This window comes from Hydractinia symbiolongicarpus, chromosome 4, assembly GCF_029227915.1.
Source record: "Hydractinia symbiolongicarpus strain clone_291-10 chromosome 4, HSymV2.1, whole genome shotgun sequence".
Classification (NCBI taxonomy): Eukaryota; Metazoa; Cnidaria; class Hydrozoa; order Anthoathecata; family Hydractiniidae; genus Hydractinia; species Hydractinia symbiolongicarpus.
The window spans coordinates 9,413,089-9,432,135 of record NC_079878.1 but is presented as its reverse complement, the minus strand read 5'-3'; the positions used below and the strand labels follow the sequence as shown (position 1 = coordinate 9,432,135).

Sequence of the window (19,047 nt, the reverse complement as noted above, 5' to 3'; positions counted from 1 at the left end):
GGAATATACATACTAACATTAAAACGAGGTTTTACTTGTTATTACCGGAAACATGAAAATTAGAGTGGCGGGATTATTTTTTTAAAGCTGAAAAAAATTAACAAGTTTATGCGTATAAAAACACAATAAATAATTTCACAAAAAGCAATAAATTTAACACAAATCTCGTGCGTGTAATATAAAAACAACAACTTTTGCATCCTTTATAAAAAAACAAAAAAAAAAAACGCGCGAGAACAGTGACAAATAAGATATTTTTTAGGAGCATTTAACGTGCAATCTCTCATTCCTGAAAAGTGAATAAAAACAGCTTGGATTTTCAACAGTACAATATCATAATCACGTAGATAACATATTATTTAAACAGACTTGTTTGCCTTCCAAATTTTAATTAAAATGTCTTTTCAAAGAAATAAATATAAAAGAAAATGAAAAACAAATGATATGATAAATATAAACAAAAAAGGAACAAAAACCTAACATGTAGTGCATAGTTGCAAAGACTTTTGCGATAATATAAATGATTTTGTAGCAAAGAAATTATATACAAACACCTGCGTACGTCTTTTAAATTTCACGAGCTGTTAGCGTTCCTTAACACTTGATTGTTTATCACAGAGAAATGTAATCCAGTCATTATATTCGCTGAGAAAACAATGCAGCTATTATCATTCTCATGTATTTATTTTTAAAGTTAGAAGAAGCTATTTATAAAAGAAAAATTGTGTTGTTTTTGATGTGGAGTTATTTTCAAAGATCTTTTAGGCATTGCAGAAGAAATAGCTAAATGTTTTTGCGCTGCTTTAGAGGATTTATCATAATGACAATAACAACAGTGTTGACATCGCTGTCAACATTATCATCATCATCAACATCATCCTCATCATCCTCATCCTACTTTTCATCCTCCTCATCACCAACAATTTCCACAACGAATTCTTTGAACTTAACTAAAGTAGGACACGATTTGAACAAAACTTTTGCATTAACAATATCAATATACTTTATAATTTTAATCATAGTTGGTACAATAACCAACGTCCTGTTGATAACCACCATAGTCTGCAGAAGAAAGCTACATACAACAGCAAACGCATTGATCGTCAATCTAGCAATATCAGATCTTCTCGTGACAGTTGTGGTTGTTTCGTCTGATGCGGAATTCATTTTACTTGGACATTATCCTCACGGGCAATTGTATTGTGGTATTAAAGAAGTTACCTTGATGTTTTGGTTGCCATTATCCGTTTACAATTTGCTGTTGTTGACAATAGAACGTTTTGTCACCATCAAATGGCCTTATCAAAAAAGTAGAATATTCTCAAGAATCAATACAGTTATTCTTGTATCTTTCGTTTGGTGTTATACCATTTTGGTTGGCATATTTCCTATTTTAGATGGTACCGATGTTGTTTATGCACAGCAAGGTTTTTGCTGGATGCGGATAACGTCCAATTATATTGTATATCAACTCTGTGCAAATTTTTTACCTCCTTTGCTATGTATCATCGTACTGAATATATTGTTATTCAAAGTTGCAAGTAAACATGAAATTGCAATTCGAAGTCAAACCCAAACATCACAACAGTATCCTTCATTGATCTTCTTTCTTGCTGATATTAAAGCAACCAAAACAGTGATGATGCTTGTCGGGACGTTTTCCTTTTGTTGGTTGACATTTATTATTTTGGTCACTACCAATTTTCTTTGCAATATTTGCCATCCTAGAGAACTAACCTGGACTGGGAATGCGATAAATTACTTATCCATCGCGACGAATCCTCTCTTGTATGGATTGAAAAACAAAGCATTGCGTACGGAATTTTTGAGATTTATTCGAGACGTTTGTATAAAGTTAGCGGTGAACAAAAACAATCGAAGCAGCTGGAATGCCTCACTTACCCTTCACAAATCCTTGTTTGTGTCACATACTAACACACGCAGTCAGCGAGCAAGTACATATGCCGAATCTGAAACATTTATTTGAGAAAAAATATTTTAATCTTATTTTAACTATCTGGAAATTATTATTGTACATTGTACATTGTACATATACATACCCAACTTAACTTTTATTGATTCTTTCCTTTTCGTTTCTCTATTTACTAAACAAGGTCGAATGAGGACAGAGTTAAAGTATGTTTGATATTGAAGTTGCATATTTCAATCAGTTAGAAACCAGATAGGGTGTAAGTTGTGGCAAAAATTCAGTTCTCTCTTTACACTAAAAAAAATATAATTTTTTTTTTATTCAGAAGGCAAACTTGAGACCCTTAGCGCTAACTAGGGTAGCCTCTTAGGTAAAAATTACATTAAAGAAAGCGCGCGAAATGTGAAAACTCGTCACCAGGGTCTATCAACTTATGCACATCAAGATGAAATTCCAATAACTTGATGGGTTCTGGTGTGAGGTTGCGAAGTTTAATTAACGAATAGATGTTCAATGATTTTTGATTTACAGCATGGTACTTTATATATCTTCATACGCCAACTGTTAAAATTAATAAAAACAAGGACCGCAAAAAAAAAAAAAAAAAAAAAAACGAGGAACGAGAGCTTGCAAGAAAACGAAAACTGTCAAAATACAAAAAAGAACTATTAAAAAAAATGTCAAAATATAAATGAGAACTCTCAAAATGAAAACGAGGCCTGATAAAATAAAAAGGAAGTCTGGCAAAATATTAACGAGAACTATCTGAATAAAAACAAAACCTGCAAAAAACGAGGCAAATAAACGCGCGAACTGCCAAGAGAATGAGTCCTGTCAAAAATGAAAACTTTCAAAATATGAACGAGACCTGTTAACGAGAACTGGGTAAATATAAACGAAGACTTTTAATAAAAAGAAAACTGTCTAAATATGGACGACAACTGTTAATAAAACGAGAACTCTCTAAATAGAAACGAGAACAGTCATATAAACGAGAACTATAAAAATAAAAACGAGAACTATAAATATAAAAACGAGAACTATAAAAATGAAAACGAGAACTATAAATATAAAAACGAGAACTATAAAAATAAAAACGAGAACTATAAATATAAAAACGAGAACTATAAAAATGAAAACGAGAACTATAAAAACCAAAACGAGAACTATAAATATAAAAACGAGAACTATAAATATAAAAACGAGAACTATAAAAATGAAAACGAGAACTATAAATATAAAAACGAGAACTGTCAAAATGAAAACGAGAACTTACACCTCAGGTTCATCGTAAAAATCAGTAGGAACTAGATTTATAGATACCAAAAAAAACTAGCTGAAATTAAAAGATCAAACTTAATCTAGTTGACGTTTCCTACAATTAACGTTAATTATATGCCTAAGGATTCAGAATATACGGACGTGTTTTTTCTTGACTGTGCGAAAAAGTTGTAATGAAAAATAGCAAAATCACAAAATATTTAATAACTTTGGTTATAACCGTTATTAGATCAAGAAAACTCACTGGGTTGGAGTTTGTAGAGATACTATTGGTGCTACAAGGTCAATTTTGAAAATTAGGAGTGTGTCGCGATAATATTGGTCATTTTGAGTTTTTGCTCGTGATTTACTCATTTTATCGAAAAAATAGTAAAATTGTATTTTTCAAGCATCTTTGACATCTTGGAAACCAGTAAAACCTGTGATGAGTAAAATTTATTCAGAAATGAGTAAGTAATGAGCGATTTAGTCACAAGCCTAACTTTTTCGAAAACATGCAATAATCACTCCTAAAACATTATAGCGATTTGAAAATTTGGCAGAATAAATTGTCTGACTATGCTTTTTTCATTCAAATCAAAGTTGACAACAGAATTAATGAGTACTTCGAGATAAATGTGGTCTTTGAATAAATAATTTTTGGGGAATTATAACTTTAAAATTTTCATTAAATAACAATTTAGAAATTTGGATAAATAATAATTAGGAACATATAATACTTACTTACAATGATAAATTTTCGTTTAAAAGAGTGAATTATGATGTTATTGGTCTTTAAAATTCATAAAATCTAGGTTCAATATCCTACACTAGAAGCGAAAAACAGGACGTAGATAATTTCAATGAAATAATAAGAATCAGTTATACGATTCAATATTCAAATTCGATATAGGGTGTGCAAATGTTTAGTATAGTATTCTCTTTATGACTTATTTAAGAGTAATTTGAGAAACTTAGTCCAAGGCAAAATTGTAAAAATTTACGATGCTCTTAAGACAAGTTCCGCATAGATATCCTTTGGCATACAAAGGCTGTCATGATCAATATCAACGAAAGCTTCAAACACTTCAACAGGATCACAAAGAACATCTCCAGGAACTATGCTGAATCTTTTCAAAGCCATATTGCGAGACCTGTCAGGCTTCAGATAGTTTCCTCTCAAGAAACACTCGCCAGAATTAATGGAGTGTCCGTAACGATCCCTCATTACATCGGTTGCAACTCCTTTTTCAATCACTTTAATAAAATAAATTGGCTCACAGGAGTTGAATGAGATTACGGCAATAAAGCATGGAATCGAAACAAATTCAAAAATGTGTTGACCACGATCTTGTTCTTCATCCAGGTAACAGTCATCATCGTTTTCTACGGATTCCTCAACTTCATCCATTTGACTCTCATCAGGACCATCTACTCTCAAACATGCATCAAACTCTAAATTTAAACAGTTATCACAATCACATAAGAATTCTTTCATATATACCGAATTCTCATTAGGCTTGTATTCAAACAGATGCATTGCCATACAACCATCGATCTTCCGTTCAACTCTCGCCATGCGCTTTTTGTCAACTTGCTTTTGACTGACGACTGTGTAACTCATTCTGGGATCTTTCCGGATATCGAGATAGTCACGAATCGCTTGGCTGTCGACAAACCAAACGTCCAAACCAATGATGTCTCGTCTTAATATAGATTTAACTCCGAAGGCGGACATGGCATCAATTAGCCCTTTACCGTGACCTGCTGCTCCGTACAGACGAATTATGCGTACATCGTACTTGTTGGCAAGAGAATGGTATGAATGAAAAGCCCATTTATTTTTATATTGAGTGGGAGCGTTATCGCTTTTAATGATAACTGTTTCATTTCGGATTTCCCAACGATCAAAAATATCTTCAAGGACTTCAAAAACGAAAGATGGGTCGTGAGTTGTATCGTCACTCAAATGATACACAAATTTGTTTTCTCCGGGTTCAACAATGGAACAATGTAAGGCGTACTGTTTCCCAGAAAAATGCGCTTCTTGTACCTCGTGTTTTGTTTTGATGGCAATGTTCTCTGAAAAATCCATTTCAATGTACCTGCTCCCTTCGTGTCGTTCTCTGATTTTTGGAATAACTGTTGCGGTATTTTGTACATGTTGGCGATGTTTGAGATAGGCTGGACCGAGAGCGATGAGTTGCTCCACTATTTCCGATACTTTGTGCTTTTTGTCAAGACGTGTTGTTCTCTCGTAGCTCTTTTCGACACCATTCTTGACATAGATTTCCGTCTTCTTTCCAAAAATGTAATAAGATGTCTCCTTCAGCGAGGTGAATTCCGGATGAAGCTTTTCGAGATCTTCTGATGACAATGAAGCTTTTAAACTGAGAAACTTCGTGACAGAGTTTAGCTGTTTTAAACATTTTGTTTTTCGGAAATTGTTGATTCCTTTTAATAACAGATGGACATTTTGGCATTTGATACAAAGACACGACTCCTTTTCTCGTTCTGTAGGTGGGCCGATATAGAATGGTCGATATTTGTAGAAAGTGGAGAACGAACACTTCAAATCCTGGTGAATTTTATTAAAATCCTTGAAGAGTTGACGAACAGGTTTTGTGTATATTCGGCGATGGGCTCTGATATACGTTTTAGTACTGCCGGTCTTTTTCAGAATGATCTGTTTCTCCTCTACACTGTCATCAGTAATACAAGCTAAATGTTTGAAATCTTTTAAATAACGAAGCTTACCGATTCTGCTTTCATTTCGTCCGGAATCAGTTGTCGGGATGGAGACTTCTTCGTTCAACCAGTAATTGTAGATTCGTTGAAGATTTTCCGTAGGGATTGAATAGCGAGCTTTGTGTTGATGTTTGTAGTTAGTTAAAATTGATTTCAGTCTGTAAGGCTTGTAATCCAAACTTTTAGCAATCCACCTAATAAAGCATTCGTTATCAAGGGCCTCTCCGAAGGTTTCGTCCAAAAACTTTGCTGCCGTATGTTTATAAAACCGGCTATTTAAATCGCCTTTTAATTTCGAGAGAACGGATTCCTTGAATTGACGCTCAAACATGTGGTCACGTTTTTCAGCCAATCTGGCAAGTTCGACGCCGATTGATGTGGTTGTGTCGTTCATGTCATAAGTGTCGTTACTCCGGATGGGTGATAGAGGAATGGACAGTGTGAGTGAATCATTATTCTCATCAACTGTTGCGTTATGCGGTACTAAATTTTCAGGTTCAAACGGAGGAATGCTCGACGATGTTGGTTCACGGATCTCAAAAACAGCATTTTGTTGGTCAACCAATGACATTTCCGTTTCGATTACATTACCATCACTGCTCATAAAAGAGACATTTATTACATCGGATATGGCTGATACGTTGGGATTTTGAGCTTCCGGTTGGCTTTCAGACTCTAGTGATAGAAATGTGGGTAGAGTAGCATCCTGGTCCTCCTCATTGTCTACATCAGGAGATTCATGATGTGTCTTGACGTGACGATCTCTGTTGAACTTTTGACCAAATGTCTTTCCGCAATACTCACATACTTTGTTCTGACTCATTTTCTGCTTCCGGACCATTACTTTTGTACACTCTTTCTTATGGCGAACAATATTCCCTCTAAATTTCGATCGTAAGGGACAATCAACCGTCGGACAAGCCCACAACTTTGTTTTTTCATCATACAGAGGCTGTATTTTTCTATTTTTCCCAAGTGTTACTGGTTGATGGTTGAATCTCTTCTCGTGTTTATTTCTGTTGCTCATATCACTGAATTGTTTCTTGCATGAGTCATCGCGACAAAAATAAAACTTTGCTTTACTGACTGGCGCCATCTCAAACTTTCAGACAATGAAGTTTGAATGAAACTTTCTTTCTTTTAAATCCCACGCGCGCCAAAAACACTGTTTCGATTTAAAAAAACATTCGATTCAGAAAGTAAACATTCGATTTGATCTCGTAAAACAATGCAATGTCTTCAAATAAATGCGAAAGGAAAGTAAAGTGACGCAAGTTCCGTACACATGGTTTGTGGCTTTATTGGCTTTATTTATTAGTACTTTTTTAACATGACATGTGCCATTTAATGGCTTGTTCAGGTATACTTTCACTAGAGATTTTCAGATGACCTTTCTAATCTTTTTCTCCTCTTAAAAATAATTCTTATACATTGCATAAATATTTTCACTTTATAAATTTACTTTTACTTTTTAAATCATTAACGCGGCTTGTCTAACGCAAACTGTTAGAAATTGGATCTTTTTTTAATTTAATTACTTCCGCATCAAAGTGAAATCTAGCTAAATTCTATCATAAAAACAAGGACTTGAACTTTCACGTACCACTCCTCGTGGAGTCGAATTTGTTAATAACACTGGCCTTTACTGATATTGAAAATTCTTCTTAGTAACAGTTTCTGAAACACTTTCGGGCGAAATTTGGAGTAGTTCTTGAAAAGATAAGTCCTTAACAGCGCCTTAACGAAAAAACCATTTTAATCTTCGATCACTCTTTATTTTCTACGTTTTCCGTCCTGGATTATCTTTAGGATAGCCAATATCATGTTTTGAGACATTTCTATTTCGGTATCGACGAGTAAATTCAGATATAACAGTCAAATTGCCTTCTAGTACGCTTTTTTATGTCGAAAAATTAAAAGGACCATATTTATCCTCAGGCACTCTTTAACCTTGTGAAATCAAGTCAAATCCAACAATTGTATACCTAAAAGTGAAGCTGCTGAAGAAAATCATGAAATTCTTAAGAGTACTTTAAGATAATAGCAAAAATGATGTTTACGTTAAAATCGGAAAAAGACTAATTGATCATGAAATACTCTTAATATTTGAATTTTTTTTTACTTTATTCTAAATTCAAGACCAGTTGAACCATTTTCCGAAATTTCGAACCAAAAAGAAGACTTCAAGGTTCCAAAAATTAAGATGACTTTTTTTATCTTTGCAGCTAAGGACTAAAACGTATCTTAAACTACTCCTGACTTTAGACGTAATTTTCTCTCAGTCTACTTATCATATAAAACTCTAATTTTCATATTTTAAAAGAAAAATCTTATCTTAATTCGCCATTAAAATGGAATTCTTCTTGGATTTAGAGACTGCTACGATATTTTAGATTAAGTGAGAGATATAGAAATCTCCACTTTTCGCACAGTCAAGAAAAAACACGTCCATACACTCTACGTTCCTGTTTCTTGTGACCTTTTTTTTAAAAAAAAAACACCCTCCTCCGTGCCTATTTTTTAAGTCAAATAATATTAATATAATTACTTGGCAATATTCAAACTGTCTGAAAATCTCAGCATGCTATCAAAAAAGAATATAGTACCAATTATATTTTGTAATCTTATCCGATAAATTAATAATATGTTTATCCGATCCATCCTCCTAAAAGTCCTCGATTGGCATTTAAAGGTTTTAACTTTACCATCAAAAAAATAAAAGTAAATCTATTACTTTCTTCATACTGGAGAGTTAGTTTTTTATCACTTTCCCTCATTTTTAATCGAATTATTAAAAACTATCGTAACTTTAATCTCTAATTTGTCCTTCTTTAAGAAATCATTCAAATTAATAATAACTTAGTTGACAAGAAAATTAAGATTATATTTCCATTATAAAGGTCCACCGTACTGTTACGTAGCGTCCATACGCCATGTATGGTTCATAATCTCACAGGAATTAAGTAATTATACTTTACATGCAGTCAAGATATGGAAATCAATCTTTGTTCTCTTTAAATCTGCTTATGTGATACCATAAATGAAGTTGTGATTGAGTAAAGATCGACTTGAATTGTAAACTATATAGCGACATGGAGTGAAGAGCAATTGAGCTTCTTGACTTCAAAGGAGAGTGTGTTTAAAATCCGCTTCTAGTAAAAGTTTCATTATATTGTATCTTACGACGTCTGACACTGAAAAAGTAGGAGATTTGACATATTGATATCAGAGATCAGAGGGTTCGTCTTTCGATTTGAATATGGTAGGTCTGTTGACGTGTTGTTTATTAACGTTATTGTTGTTATGTTATTTTTCTTCTGTTGTGTTGTTGTGCAGCCGCTGCTGTTGTTGTTGTTGTTGTTGTTGGGGTAATCCTTATCGTTGTCGTTGTCGTGTCGTTTTGTTGTTGTCGTTGTGCTGCTGTCGTTTTGTTGTTGTTGTCTTTGTCGTTCTTGTTGTTGTTGTTGATGATGTTGTCTTGTTGTGCTGCCGCTGTTGTTATGTTGTTTTCATTGTCCTTGTATTGTTATTGTTGTTGACGTTGTTTTTATTTTCACTAGTGTTGTTGTTCTGGGTAGTTTTACCCTTAAAAAACGGATCATCTCCTCACCTTTAGGCATACTTTAATTTCCATCAAGATGATATTGAAGAATTCAGAGCTGCTTTTCTTCTATTCGACGCTAGTGGAAAGGGCCACATTACGATGAAAAACTTAGAGCTTTGTTTACGCTGCTTGGAACCAAAACCTACGGAATCAGAACTTCGCAAAATACTTCAAGAAGTTGAACGCGAACAAAAGAATGGTGGTGTTTCATTCTCTGATTATTTAAACACCTTACAAAAGACGATAGACACGTGTAAGAAACATAATAAAGAAAAACCGAAAAGGAAGAGGGTAAATTCCAAAAGAAATTATTTCCTTATAATCATTAAGTAACACAAAATAAAACAGTAATGATACCTATACTTTAAAATATTCTAGACTCGTTGCTACCTAGGGATGGAGCAAAGAGGCATTTTCTAAAACGAAAAAAACAACATTACATCTTTTCTTTATGAAACACTATAACCAAAAATGCAATTTTATAACTTTTATTGTTTTTAGATAATCTAAACAGTCTACTAAATGTTTACCCACTAAGGGTTAACCATGGTAGCACTCCAAAAAGCTACTAAAGTCCCCTCCCTCTCTTAAAAAAGTTTGAGTCCCCAAAACCTGTTTTCGCAACCCGGGTGTTTTGCCTTGTTGATAATTTGAAATAAAGTCAAATAAATTAATTTTAGGGGAGTCACTTAACGCCTGTGCAGGAGCGTCATGTTCTTCTGCATGCCTCGTTGCACTTCCGCCCTACTTTATTCCGAGGTTTTTTAAAGTTTGAACTTCTTGTGTAACATTCGTCTGCCACAACCACAAGAACCAATTTCAGACTTTATAGATGAGTTTTGAATTTATCAAGTTCCTATCTTGATTTTAGAGTTGTCACACGAATCTGTCTGAAGAACAGATCGAAGAAATAAGAGAAGCATTTAATAAGTTTGACCAGGATGGCGATGGTACAATCACAATAACTGAATTGAAAACAGTTTTAAGTAGCATGGGACAGGAGGTTGATGAAAATGACATCAAAGTCATGTTGGAGGATCTTGATACAACGAATGGTAATACAATTGAGTTTCCAGCCTTTTTGACCATGATGACCATGAAAGTGGATCAAAAGGATTTAAAAAACGAAATTTTACAGGTATGATTTCTTTCTCTTTTTGATCAACGTAATGTCTTATGACTGGGAATTTCAAATGTTATTTAAAATCCAGAAGCTTATGCAATTTTAAGTTAAAGTGCGGTTTTAATCATTTCACCATAAAAGTGCAGGAACTACAATTTTTTATTTAAATATGAAACATAATCTTGTGATAGGGAAAAATGAAATGTTATCATCAGTTTCATGTCTTGGTCAGAGATGCAATCAATGACCTTGAAGTATCGAAACTGCCAGTCTGTTTCCTGTTATCGATCTCATACTAGAAAACATATGTAAAAATATATCATTATTTATTAGCATTTTTAATACCAGTAAAAAAATCATCTCCTAAAAACGTACGGCAGGGAAGTGTGGCGAGAAAGATGTAAATATTTAACGTGAGATCTTCAAAAGAGATTTCAACCTTTTCTTTGGCGAGTTACTACTATTTGGCGAGTTACTACTATTTGGCAAGTTGTGTCTTATTTGAGCTCAGAGGGATTTAAAACTATTATTTTTTGCGTCATTGTTTATCAAAAGAATATATCCGCTATATTGGCTTTATTTGATTTGTTTGACAGAAGTACAGATAGAAAACGTCAAATTTCTAAAATGCTCCTTCTGTGTTAAGTAATGTTAATAAAATGTCTAATATGCGCATGCGTAGAGCTCTTTCATCCGCTTTGTCGGTGCAAAACAGGCTTATAGTGGTAATGAGTGAGATTAACATATATTAATACAATAATTAACATCGCAGTAGATAAGTAATATGTTTGTAAAAGGTCAACAATAAGAAATGAAGCAAGTTGAGAAAGCAAACCTAATTACAGTACATTGAAACGATCATACTTAAAAAATGCTGATTCATTTATCAGCGCTTGCGCCATATTTTCCTTTTCTGTATTTGACACACAATAGTCCAGAAGGGTTAATATTATAAAACTGCGCACTCCTTAAATGATACTGCATACTTCTTTTCCAACACTGCGCATTCCCAACACCACAGTGTGCTCTTTTAACACGACAGTGCACACTTTTAACACGGCAGTGTGCACTTTTAACACGGCAGTAAGCACTTTTAACACGACAATGCGCACTTTTAACACGACAGTGCGCACTTTTAATACGGCAGTGCGCGCCTTTAACACGACAGTGCGCACTTTTAACACGGCAGTGCGCACTTTTAACACGACAGTGCGCACTTCTACGCGACTGTGCGCACCTTTAACACGGCAATGCGCACTTCTACACAACAGTGCGCATTTTTAACACGACAGAGCACACTTCTTGAATATTTTTTGACATTTCTTGTCTTTTTTAAAACAATTCTCAGTAAAGTTTTTGGCAAATCAAATATTGGTCTGATATTGGTGCATGGTCTGTATTTTTTTATGCATTTTGTGTATCTGGTACTTAAGTTATAGTTCTCTGTAAAAACATATATGCGAAACCTAAGTATGTAGTTACTTGTTTAGAGAACTGATAAAAAAGATACTCCTTTGTTGCTGTACCTCAGCTAATCTGAAGATGCTTTTCCAAAGTGTAACTTTTCAGCTTACTTCTTTAACTACGTCTTAAAAAGTTGTAACATCAAAGAGGAGTAAACTAACAAATTTAGCAAACTATTTTGTAATGATGTCAGGGTATTAAACTAACAAGGGATCCATAAATTTTTTAATTTTATCCATATCGATGATGGGCAGTCACAATTATATAGCTCTGGCAAAGAATATAATGTGTTTGACTTTACAAGTCGATTTATTTACAGTTATTTGTGTCTATTTGTATTGAAACATTATCTTTATTATTCTTAACCTCCGTCAACAGGTTAAAGTGAGACCACAGGCTTTCTATTCGTTGGTTGGCTGGTGCAGAACCAATCACAAAACTGAAATTTCGTCTGTAGAATGGTCTATAAAAACACAACATGACATGCAAAACTTCGATTAAGCTGACTTCTGTCCTTTCATCGGAATGGGTTCTAGTTAGAATGGCTTTCAGTTCCATTACTGTATTTAAAAAAAACACTTTTTTTCTTGTTGGGGGGTCCAACATGCAGCTTATTATCTTTCAGGGAAAACCTATCGATGGATCCATGTATACAGACAATGTATGGCTTCAGCTTGTCAAGTTTGGACCTGGAACAGAATACGCTTTTCCTTTCAATTCAATTCAATTCTTTCTCGTGGTTAGCATCCCTATCTGTCTCAAAACACTCTACATCTTTCTTCTACAAAGAAAAAAATGAGTGCAGTCTGTCGCGACTGTTTTACGTCTTCGCCTTTCCTTTTTCTACTAAGGACTCCAATATGTGTTAAATACATATAAATAAAACTTCTAAGTTATTGAGTCCTTATCTCTCCTGTCGTGTCCCATTGGTACGTTGCGACGAAGACCAAGTGCTCCCAAATGTCTTTTAACCGTAGATAAACTCATAACGATAAAACACCTTAGGTTAAGATAGCCAACAATCTCCAAATTTTTGCATTCTTAATTGAAATACTTTGAGATCAAGGCATTATGTCCGTCTTTAGCAGCGACAGCCATATTGAATAATATTGACCTACTGACCTTTAAAACCAATTTTGAGGTCTTTTCTTTTTTTACTGTTTATGAAGAAAGGCATGGGGACGACATTGGTAAATATTGCATAGAATGTTCGGCAAAAGGAAAATCTTTGGTATCATGCATTCCTCTACTTTTGAGAAGTGCAGTGTTTGACAAGAAATGTGCAGTGTCGTGCAATAAGTGCGCAATGTTGGACAAGAAGTGCACAGAAGAAGGACAAAGTGCGCAGTTTTTGGTAAAAAGTGCGTAGTGTTAAGTATATTGACCCTCTTGGGCCATCGTATTAACAGGAATGAAAAATAACCATTTCTTCCACAGAGAGAGAAAAACAACGCAACTTCTCCAAAGTAGTCTTGCTTAGTATAAAAATCACGTTTTTTTACATATAAACAAACGGCGCGCTGAGGGATTACGTAATGTTTTTTTGGTAAAATAGAGTGAATCCAGTTAAAATCCAGTGAAATGCGCATTGCACATGGTTATCAAAGGAATGCTGAATGACAATTTGTTAACAACACTAGAGGCAATTTCGACAATATTTATAACCAAATCTCGTCTCCAAGGTGAGAAACCTTGTTGACGTCGAGGTTAGCCGTCAAGTAAGCGATAGCGTCTTTGACATCAGGCAACAAACCCTGGGAACGAGAATGTATTTTATAACACTAATTCTGTGGACTACTTTTGCGAGAAACCATATTTTTTTAAAATTCGTGAAAATAAATTTCGTAATTAAAGAAAAATGTGGAAAGAGAATATTTTTGTCTGTCAGTAACTTCTTTTCACTCATTGCTGCTTTTATCGTGGTACAGACGTTCGGAGAAGAGAGAGAAAGAAATGAGGATGGGCATTTATGAAACTTATCACGGTCTAAGTTGAAGAAGATTGTCCTGTGAGTGGTGTTTAGTATCTATTTTGACATTTCATTTTACCAGGAAATGTGTAGCGTGAAAAAACAAGACGTTTGCTTACTTCTTCTATAAATGGTATTAGAGCTGTAATTTGGACACGACTGGTAGTCTTGTGGTAGAGCGTTCGCTTCTAGTGCCGGAGGTCTTGGGTCGAAATCCCGGCCAAGTCATAGCAGATACTATAAAAGTGTGGATCTATTCTTTCTGCTTAGCGCTCAGCATGTGAATAGGATTGATATCTTAGGCGGTTGTCTAGTTGAGCGATTGCTGTGCTTCCGCGACTTTCGTAGCTCAAATGGGAGCTTTAAATGCGCTAGGACCCCCTTCGCAGGACCCTCGTTGATAGCAGTACCAATAAGAACTGAAGAGGCTATCCTGGGTAAATAATAAATAATAATAATAATAATAGACATTACATTTCAACAATATTTCCCATACTATGAAAGCCATTTAAGTACAAAAAATCTGGGGTAGACAGTCTCAATCTTCTATCGTTTCTCTTTGTTCTACCGAAAAAAATTTTTATTAAAATCGATGTTGTAGATTTCGACCTAAAGGGTCCTCCAGTAGAAAAGCGAGTGTTCTCCGCTTCTATACTTTCATGCTTTGTCAAGCCGTTTTCTATTCGCGTTGCTCTAGCTCATTACAAAAGATATTACTTAATATATACAAGCGAAATTAAAACTAACGCTTGTTGGAGATAAAAACCGAAAGTTTCTTAACTTTTTACTTTATTTGCGCGGGTAAAGGTGAGCTGAATCATGAATACAAAGGCCTTCAATTAAAGTTCTGAAAACTTTCCTTCATGCAACAAAACATGCCTGCTATTATTTGAAATAGCAGGCATGTTATAATCTGCTATTATAATCTGCTATTATAATCTGCTATTATTTTTATTATTTCCAAAAAAATTTCTTTATTTTCGGAGATATTCAAAGTTACTACTGTGTTACTAACAAAAAATTTGGTCCCGCCATCTAGCGTTTCGGCACTCCCGGCACTGTGTTGCTGGTATTGATTATAATGACTACAATTCTGAGTATGAGAAACAATTGAAAATCAGTAACCCTTTTTTGCTGATTCTTCGCTTTATTTTACATCTTTCTTCACAGGGGATAAACTTTTCTTTTTCAATTTATTTTTGCGTTATAGACATTTCAATTTTTTGACAAAGATGGTGATGGTTCGATTACTGGTGTTGAAGTAAAGGAAGCCATGTTAAAGCTAGGAGAAGATCTTACAGAAGAGGAAATCGCTGAGATGGTGAAAGAAGCCGATGTTGATGGTGATGGAAGAATTGATTATTCAGGTTATTTTAGTTGCCACTTATTTACATGTTGTTTCCAGGCTTTTTCTAGGGAGCCCTAGGGAGAAGGTTTCCCTATAGATATGAAGTAAAACCAATGTTATGTGAGCTTAGTAGGTAGAGCATACGGGATGTCAGCAAATAAGTCTATTATTGGCACTTTACAAAAAATACAACGGGAACGAGGTTGGTGAATAAAAAGGAAAATGAACAAAAGATATTACTTTGTGCCCAGCTTTCGCAAAATAATTGTCCTTGAATAGAAGTTGAATGATATTTTCTTTCTTTTTTTGTAGAATTCGTAAAAATGATATCCTGGCCGAAGTGAAACTTAACAATGAGGAGCTTTTCCTGGTAACGAAGATGTACATAGGGTTGGCGCGCAAACTAATTTCAACACATTGTATTTATATGTAAATTGTTACGCTTAAAAGAAATATCAGTAATTTTAACTTTTTTATTGTCGTTCTGTATTTTACTAATTTTACCGAAACCACTATGCGGCAATTGCGCGTAAAATATTTCAAACGGTGCCAGACGCAGTAGTCAAGCTGGGCATATAAGAAAGTGAGTTTCACCACGATGGTAAGCAAAATATGTTTTCTTAGATCAAGTTTCATAAAGATACCTAAAATCTAATGTTCATCCACATATCCATCCTTTTTCTGTATGGAGGATATATAAACAGTTTCCCTATCTGTTTATCTATCCTTTTAGCTGTAATATAGTTATGACGGTTATGTAATCAAGGTACCAAAGCTACAAAACGCATTCTAAAAAAACAAAAAAGTTAAAAGAAAATACAAAAGAAAATTTTGGAGATATATACCCTTTTCTGGTGTCTAGCATTTCTCCTTTTTTGAAAAAGAAGGGGGGGGGGGGACAGATGGCATGCGATAATAACTTCGTTACCTCTCCCCCCCTAATTTAAAAAAAATAAAAAAACATTCTTCAAGCTTCGATCGAATCTTAAAACACATAAATTGCATTGTTTTAAATGATATAACGATGTTTATAAATTTCTTATTCTCAAAGTTTAAAAAGATTATTATAACTTTATTATCAAGATTCTCAGTCTTTGTTTTCAGGTCCTGGGAACGAGGTTGTTGATTCGTTTTTATTGAACTAGTATCTCTCCCTACTTTTTTATGCTGCATGACACTCATTTCAACAACATGTAAGAACAGTAAAGATTTTTGAATGATACCTACTTTTTTTTACATCAATTTAGTTCTTTTACCTTTGGTCGTGGTTACACCCAAATGTACACCTCATATTAACGTTATTTTAATATTGTGCTGGTGTTTTCATCTTTTAAAAGTTGGAAATTTTATTTGAATTGCTACTATCACAACCTTGTCTCCAGGACCCGTTAATAGGCTGATGTTAAAATAATCATTGCTTAGAAAACAAGATTTGCTTTTTTTTAAACTAAGTATGTTTCTAAACAAAATCAAATCCGGTTTCTTTAATTTCTTGGTATCTAAAAGAAAGGACCAAAAAACAACTTGTTTATTTTTATGAACCAAACACCAACGAAGACTCGATTATTTTCTTTTCTTGATTGACACGATGTATTTTAGTCCAGGTTATTTTCAAGTCAAGATGAGCAATCCTTTAGGGGAGCATTTAATAACGTCGACAGTGACTCCGATGGGCACATAACACTAGAAGAGGCTATACAAGCTATGAGCTTATGTGGCATTCGACCAACACAAAGCGAAATACAAGACATGTTTACTGAAAAACCGGGATCGCTGGATTTTCCGGATTTTTTAAAGTTGCTCTACAAAAAAATCAAAAATGTAGATGACAATTCGGAAATGTTACAGGTATATTAAGTAAATGATAATTCAACCCACAACTTTCAAGATAAGTCTACAAAATTAGTATCACTCTTTTCTTACTGATTGCGCGTAACTCTGTTCCTGATTTAAACAATTTTTTTATTGTAAAAATTTTGGCAAAGGCTAAGAACTACAAATTGCATTTTAAAGCCTACAAACATGACATAATGAGTACCATAAAAAAAATGTACAAATATATGTCCAAATTTTTTTAAAAATGGAAGTCTCGTGTTCCTATATATGGTATGTTCTTATCACCAAAAAACATGTATACAATTAGAAATCCTTTAAAACCTTTTTAGGCGCCATATTGTTTACTATTTTTAACTGGTAAAGGTGCCACTTACCCGACTTTTTTTTACAAATATATTTTTTTTCAAAAACCAAAAATATCAATAGAGGAATATTAGTTGTCGTGAAATCACTTTTTGCACAAGCATATGGTTTTTGCCATATTACCAAATGCAAGACATTTCCAAAAGGCCATTTGCACCCTCGTTCCTAGGCTTTTTGTATTTTCTAGCGCTGCGATAATCTGATGGGAATATCTGAACCTCAGATCTATCAAACAGCGTCAATGCAAAACAAAGTCCTGGGAACGAGGTAGCGGCATTCGATAATACTTTTAATCAGAAGTCCCTGATTTCAGATGTGAATAAAAAAATATTGAACTTGCGCCTAATTCGTTGTAGGCTTTTCGCATGTTCGATACTGAAGGCAATGGAACTATCAAGACAACAGAATTTCGTAATATTCTTCTTGCAATAAATGACCAATTTCAAAAAGAAGAAATTGATGAAATGCTAAAAGATGCTGATCCTGAAAAGAAAGGAGTAATCGAATATCAAAGTACGTTCTGTTTCGGGTCTTCCTGTTTTTTTATAAGACCATTACTACCTTATCAGTCCAAATTTCAAGTCGGAGAATATTTTTTTGGTAGAAATTTGGGCTTGGGGATATACCAAGAGCCTTATCTTCATCGGCGAGTTTAAAAAAAACATTTTTAATGATAAGATAAAAAGACTCGGTTTTCTATTTACTTAAAAGTGGATAAGGGTAAGAGTTTTTGGCACAATAAGTCAATTTGTCGGCCTTAATTTTTCGTCACTCCATAATTTTTCGCGAGGTTTAAATTTTTAATTTTTATTAATTAGACCTAGTGTGAACATCAAGGCATTTGAAAAATAATAAAGGTCAAAAATGGACCTTCAAAATGGTAACCGCTTCGCAGACTTTCAAATATGCCTTTGACTTATAAATTAATTTTTCTACGAATTTTGGTCATGACTGAAAAATATATATATAGGATTAAGAGTCAACAAGAAAGTATTATTTTAACTTCACAGTTGATGTGTAATCCATAACTTCTTAACTTTGACATTCAAAGCAGTGATGGTGTAGTGGTAGCGCATTCAGCTTGTACTCGTAAGGTTTCAGGTTGGATTCCTCCCTCCGGCGCACTTTAAATGTAATGTTGTCAGCCCATTTGGTGGCATCTACTGACCGCAAATGGGCGTGGGCAGAAATCAAGTCAGAGCAATGTTATACATATCTCTGGTCGTAATGAACATAGTAACAGTGGGAGGGGAAAAAGAGCCAGTCGTTTGAATGGAATCCCAAGGACGTTAGATTTCCTGTTATACTTACTTATGATAAAGTAAAAAAATTAGGTGCAGCAAAATTTTCAATTCTTTTAGCGTTAAGTAGTTTTAACGGAGATTTTCTTTCACTTTCAAGG

General features: G+C 34.1%; 2 protein-coding genes across 2 annotated transcripts; both read left to right on the top strand.

Moving 5' to 3' along the window:
- Positions 1 to 528: 528 nt before the first annotated feature.
- LOC130640659 (alpha-1A adrenergic receptor-like) lies at positions 529 to 2,069 on the top strand. The gene has a single exon (XM_057447177.1). It carries the CDS (start codon positions 788 to 790, stop codon positions 1,985 to 1,987), a length of 1,200 nt encoding a protein of 399 aa, XP_057303160.1. The 5' UTR covers positions 529 to 787; the 3' UTR covers positions 1,988 to 2,069.
- A 6,798-nt stretch (positions 2,070 to 8,867) lies between these two features.
- Positions 8,868 to 15,918, top strand: LOC130641130 (calmodulin-A-like). Its single transcript, XM_057447798.1, has 5 exons — positions 8,868 to 9,200; positions 9,555 to 9,833; positions 10,414 to 10,680; positions 15,309 to 15,465; positions 15,759 to 15,918. The coding sequence occupies exons 1-5, from the start codon at positions 9,198 to 9,200 to the stop codon at positions 15,788 to 15,790; spliced, it is 738 nt and encodes a 245-aa protein (XP_057303781.1). The 5' UTR covers positions 8,868 to 9,197; the 3' UTR covers positions 15,791 to 15,918.
- Positions 15,919 to 19,047: the final 3,129 nt, after the last annotated feature.

Bases quoted from the DNA above. Each gene is read 5' to 3' on its own strand.
- LOC130640659 (XM_057447177.1), top strand. From the start codon at position 788: ATGTTTTTGCGCTGCTTTAGAGGATTTATCATAATGACAATAACAACA.
- LOC130641130 (XM_057447798.1), top strand. The intron at 9,834-10,413 runs GTAAATTCCAAA...TCTTGATTTTAG, and splicing joins AAAAACCGAAAAGGAAGAGG to AGTTGTCACACGAATCTGTC. The intron at 15,466-15,758 runs GTTATTTTAGTT...CTTTTTTTGTAG, and splicing joins TGGAAGAATTGATTATTCAG to AATTCGTAAAAATGATATCC.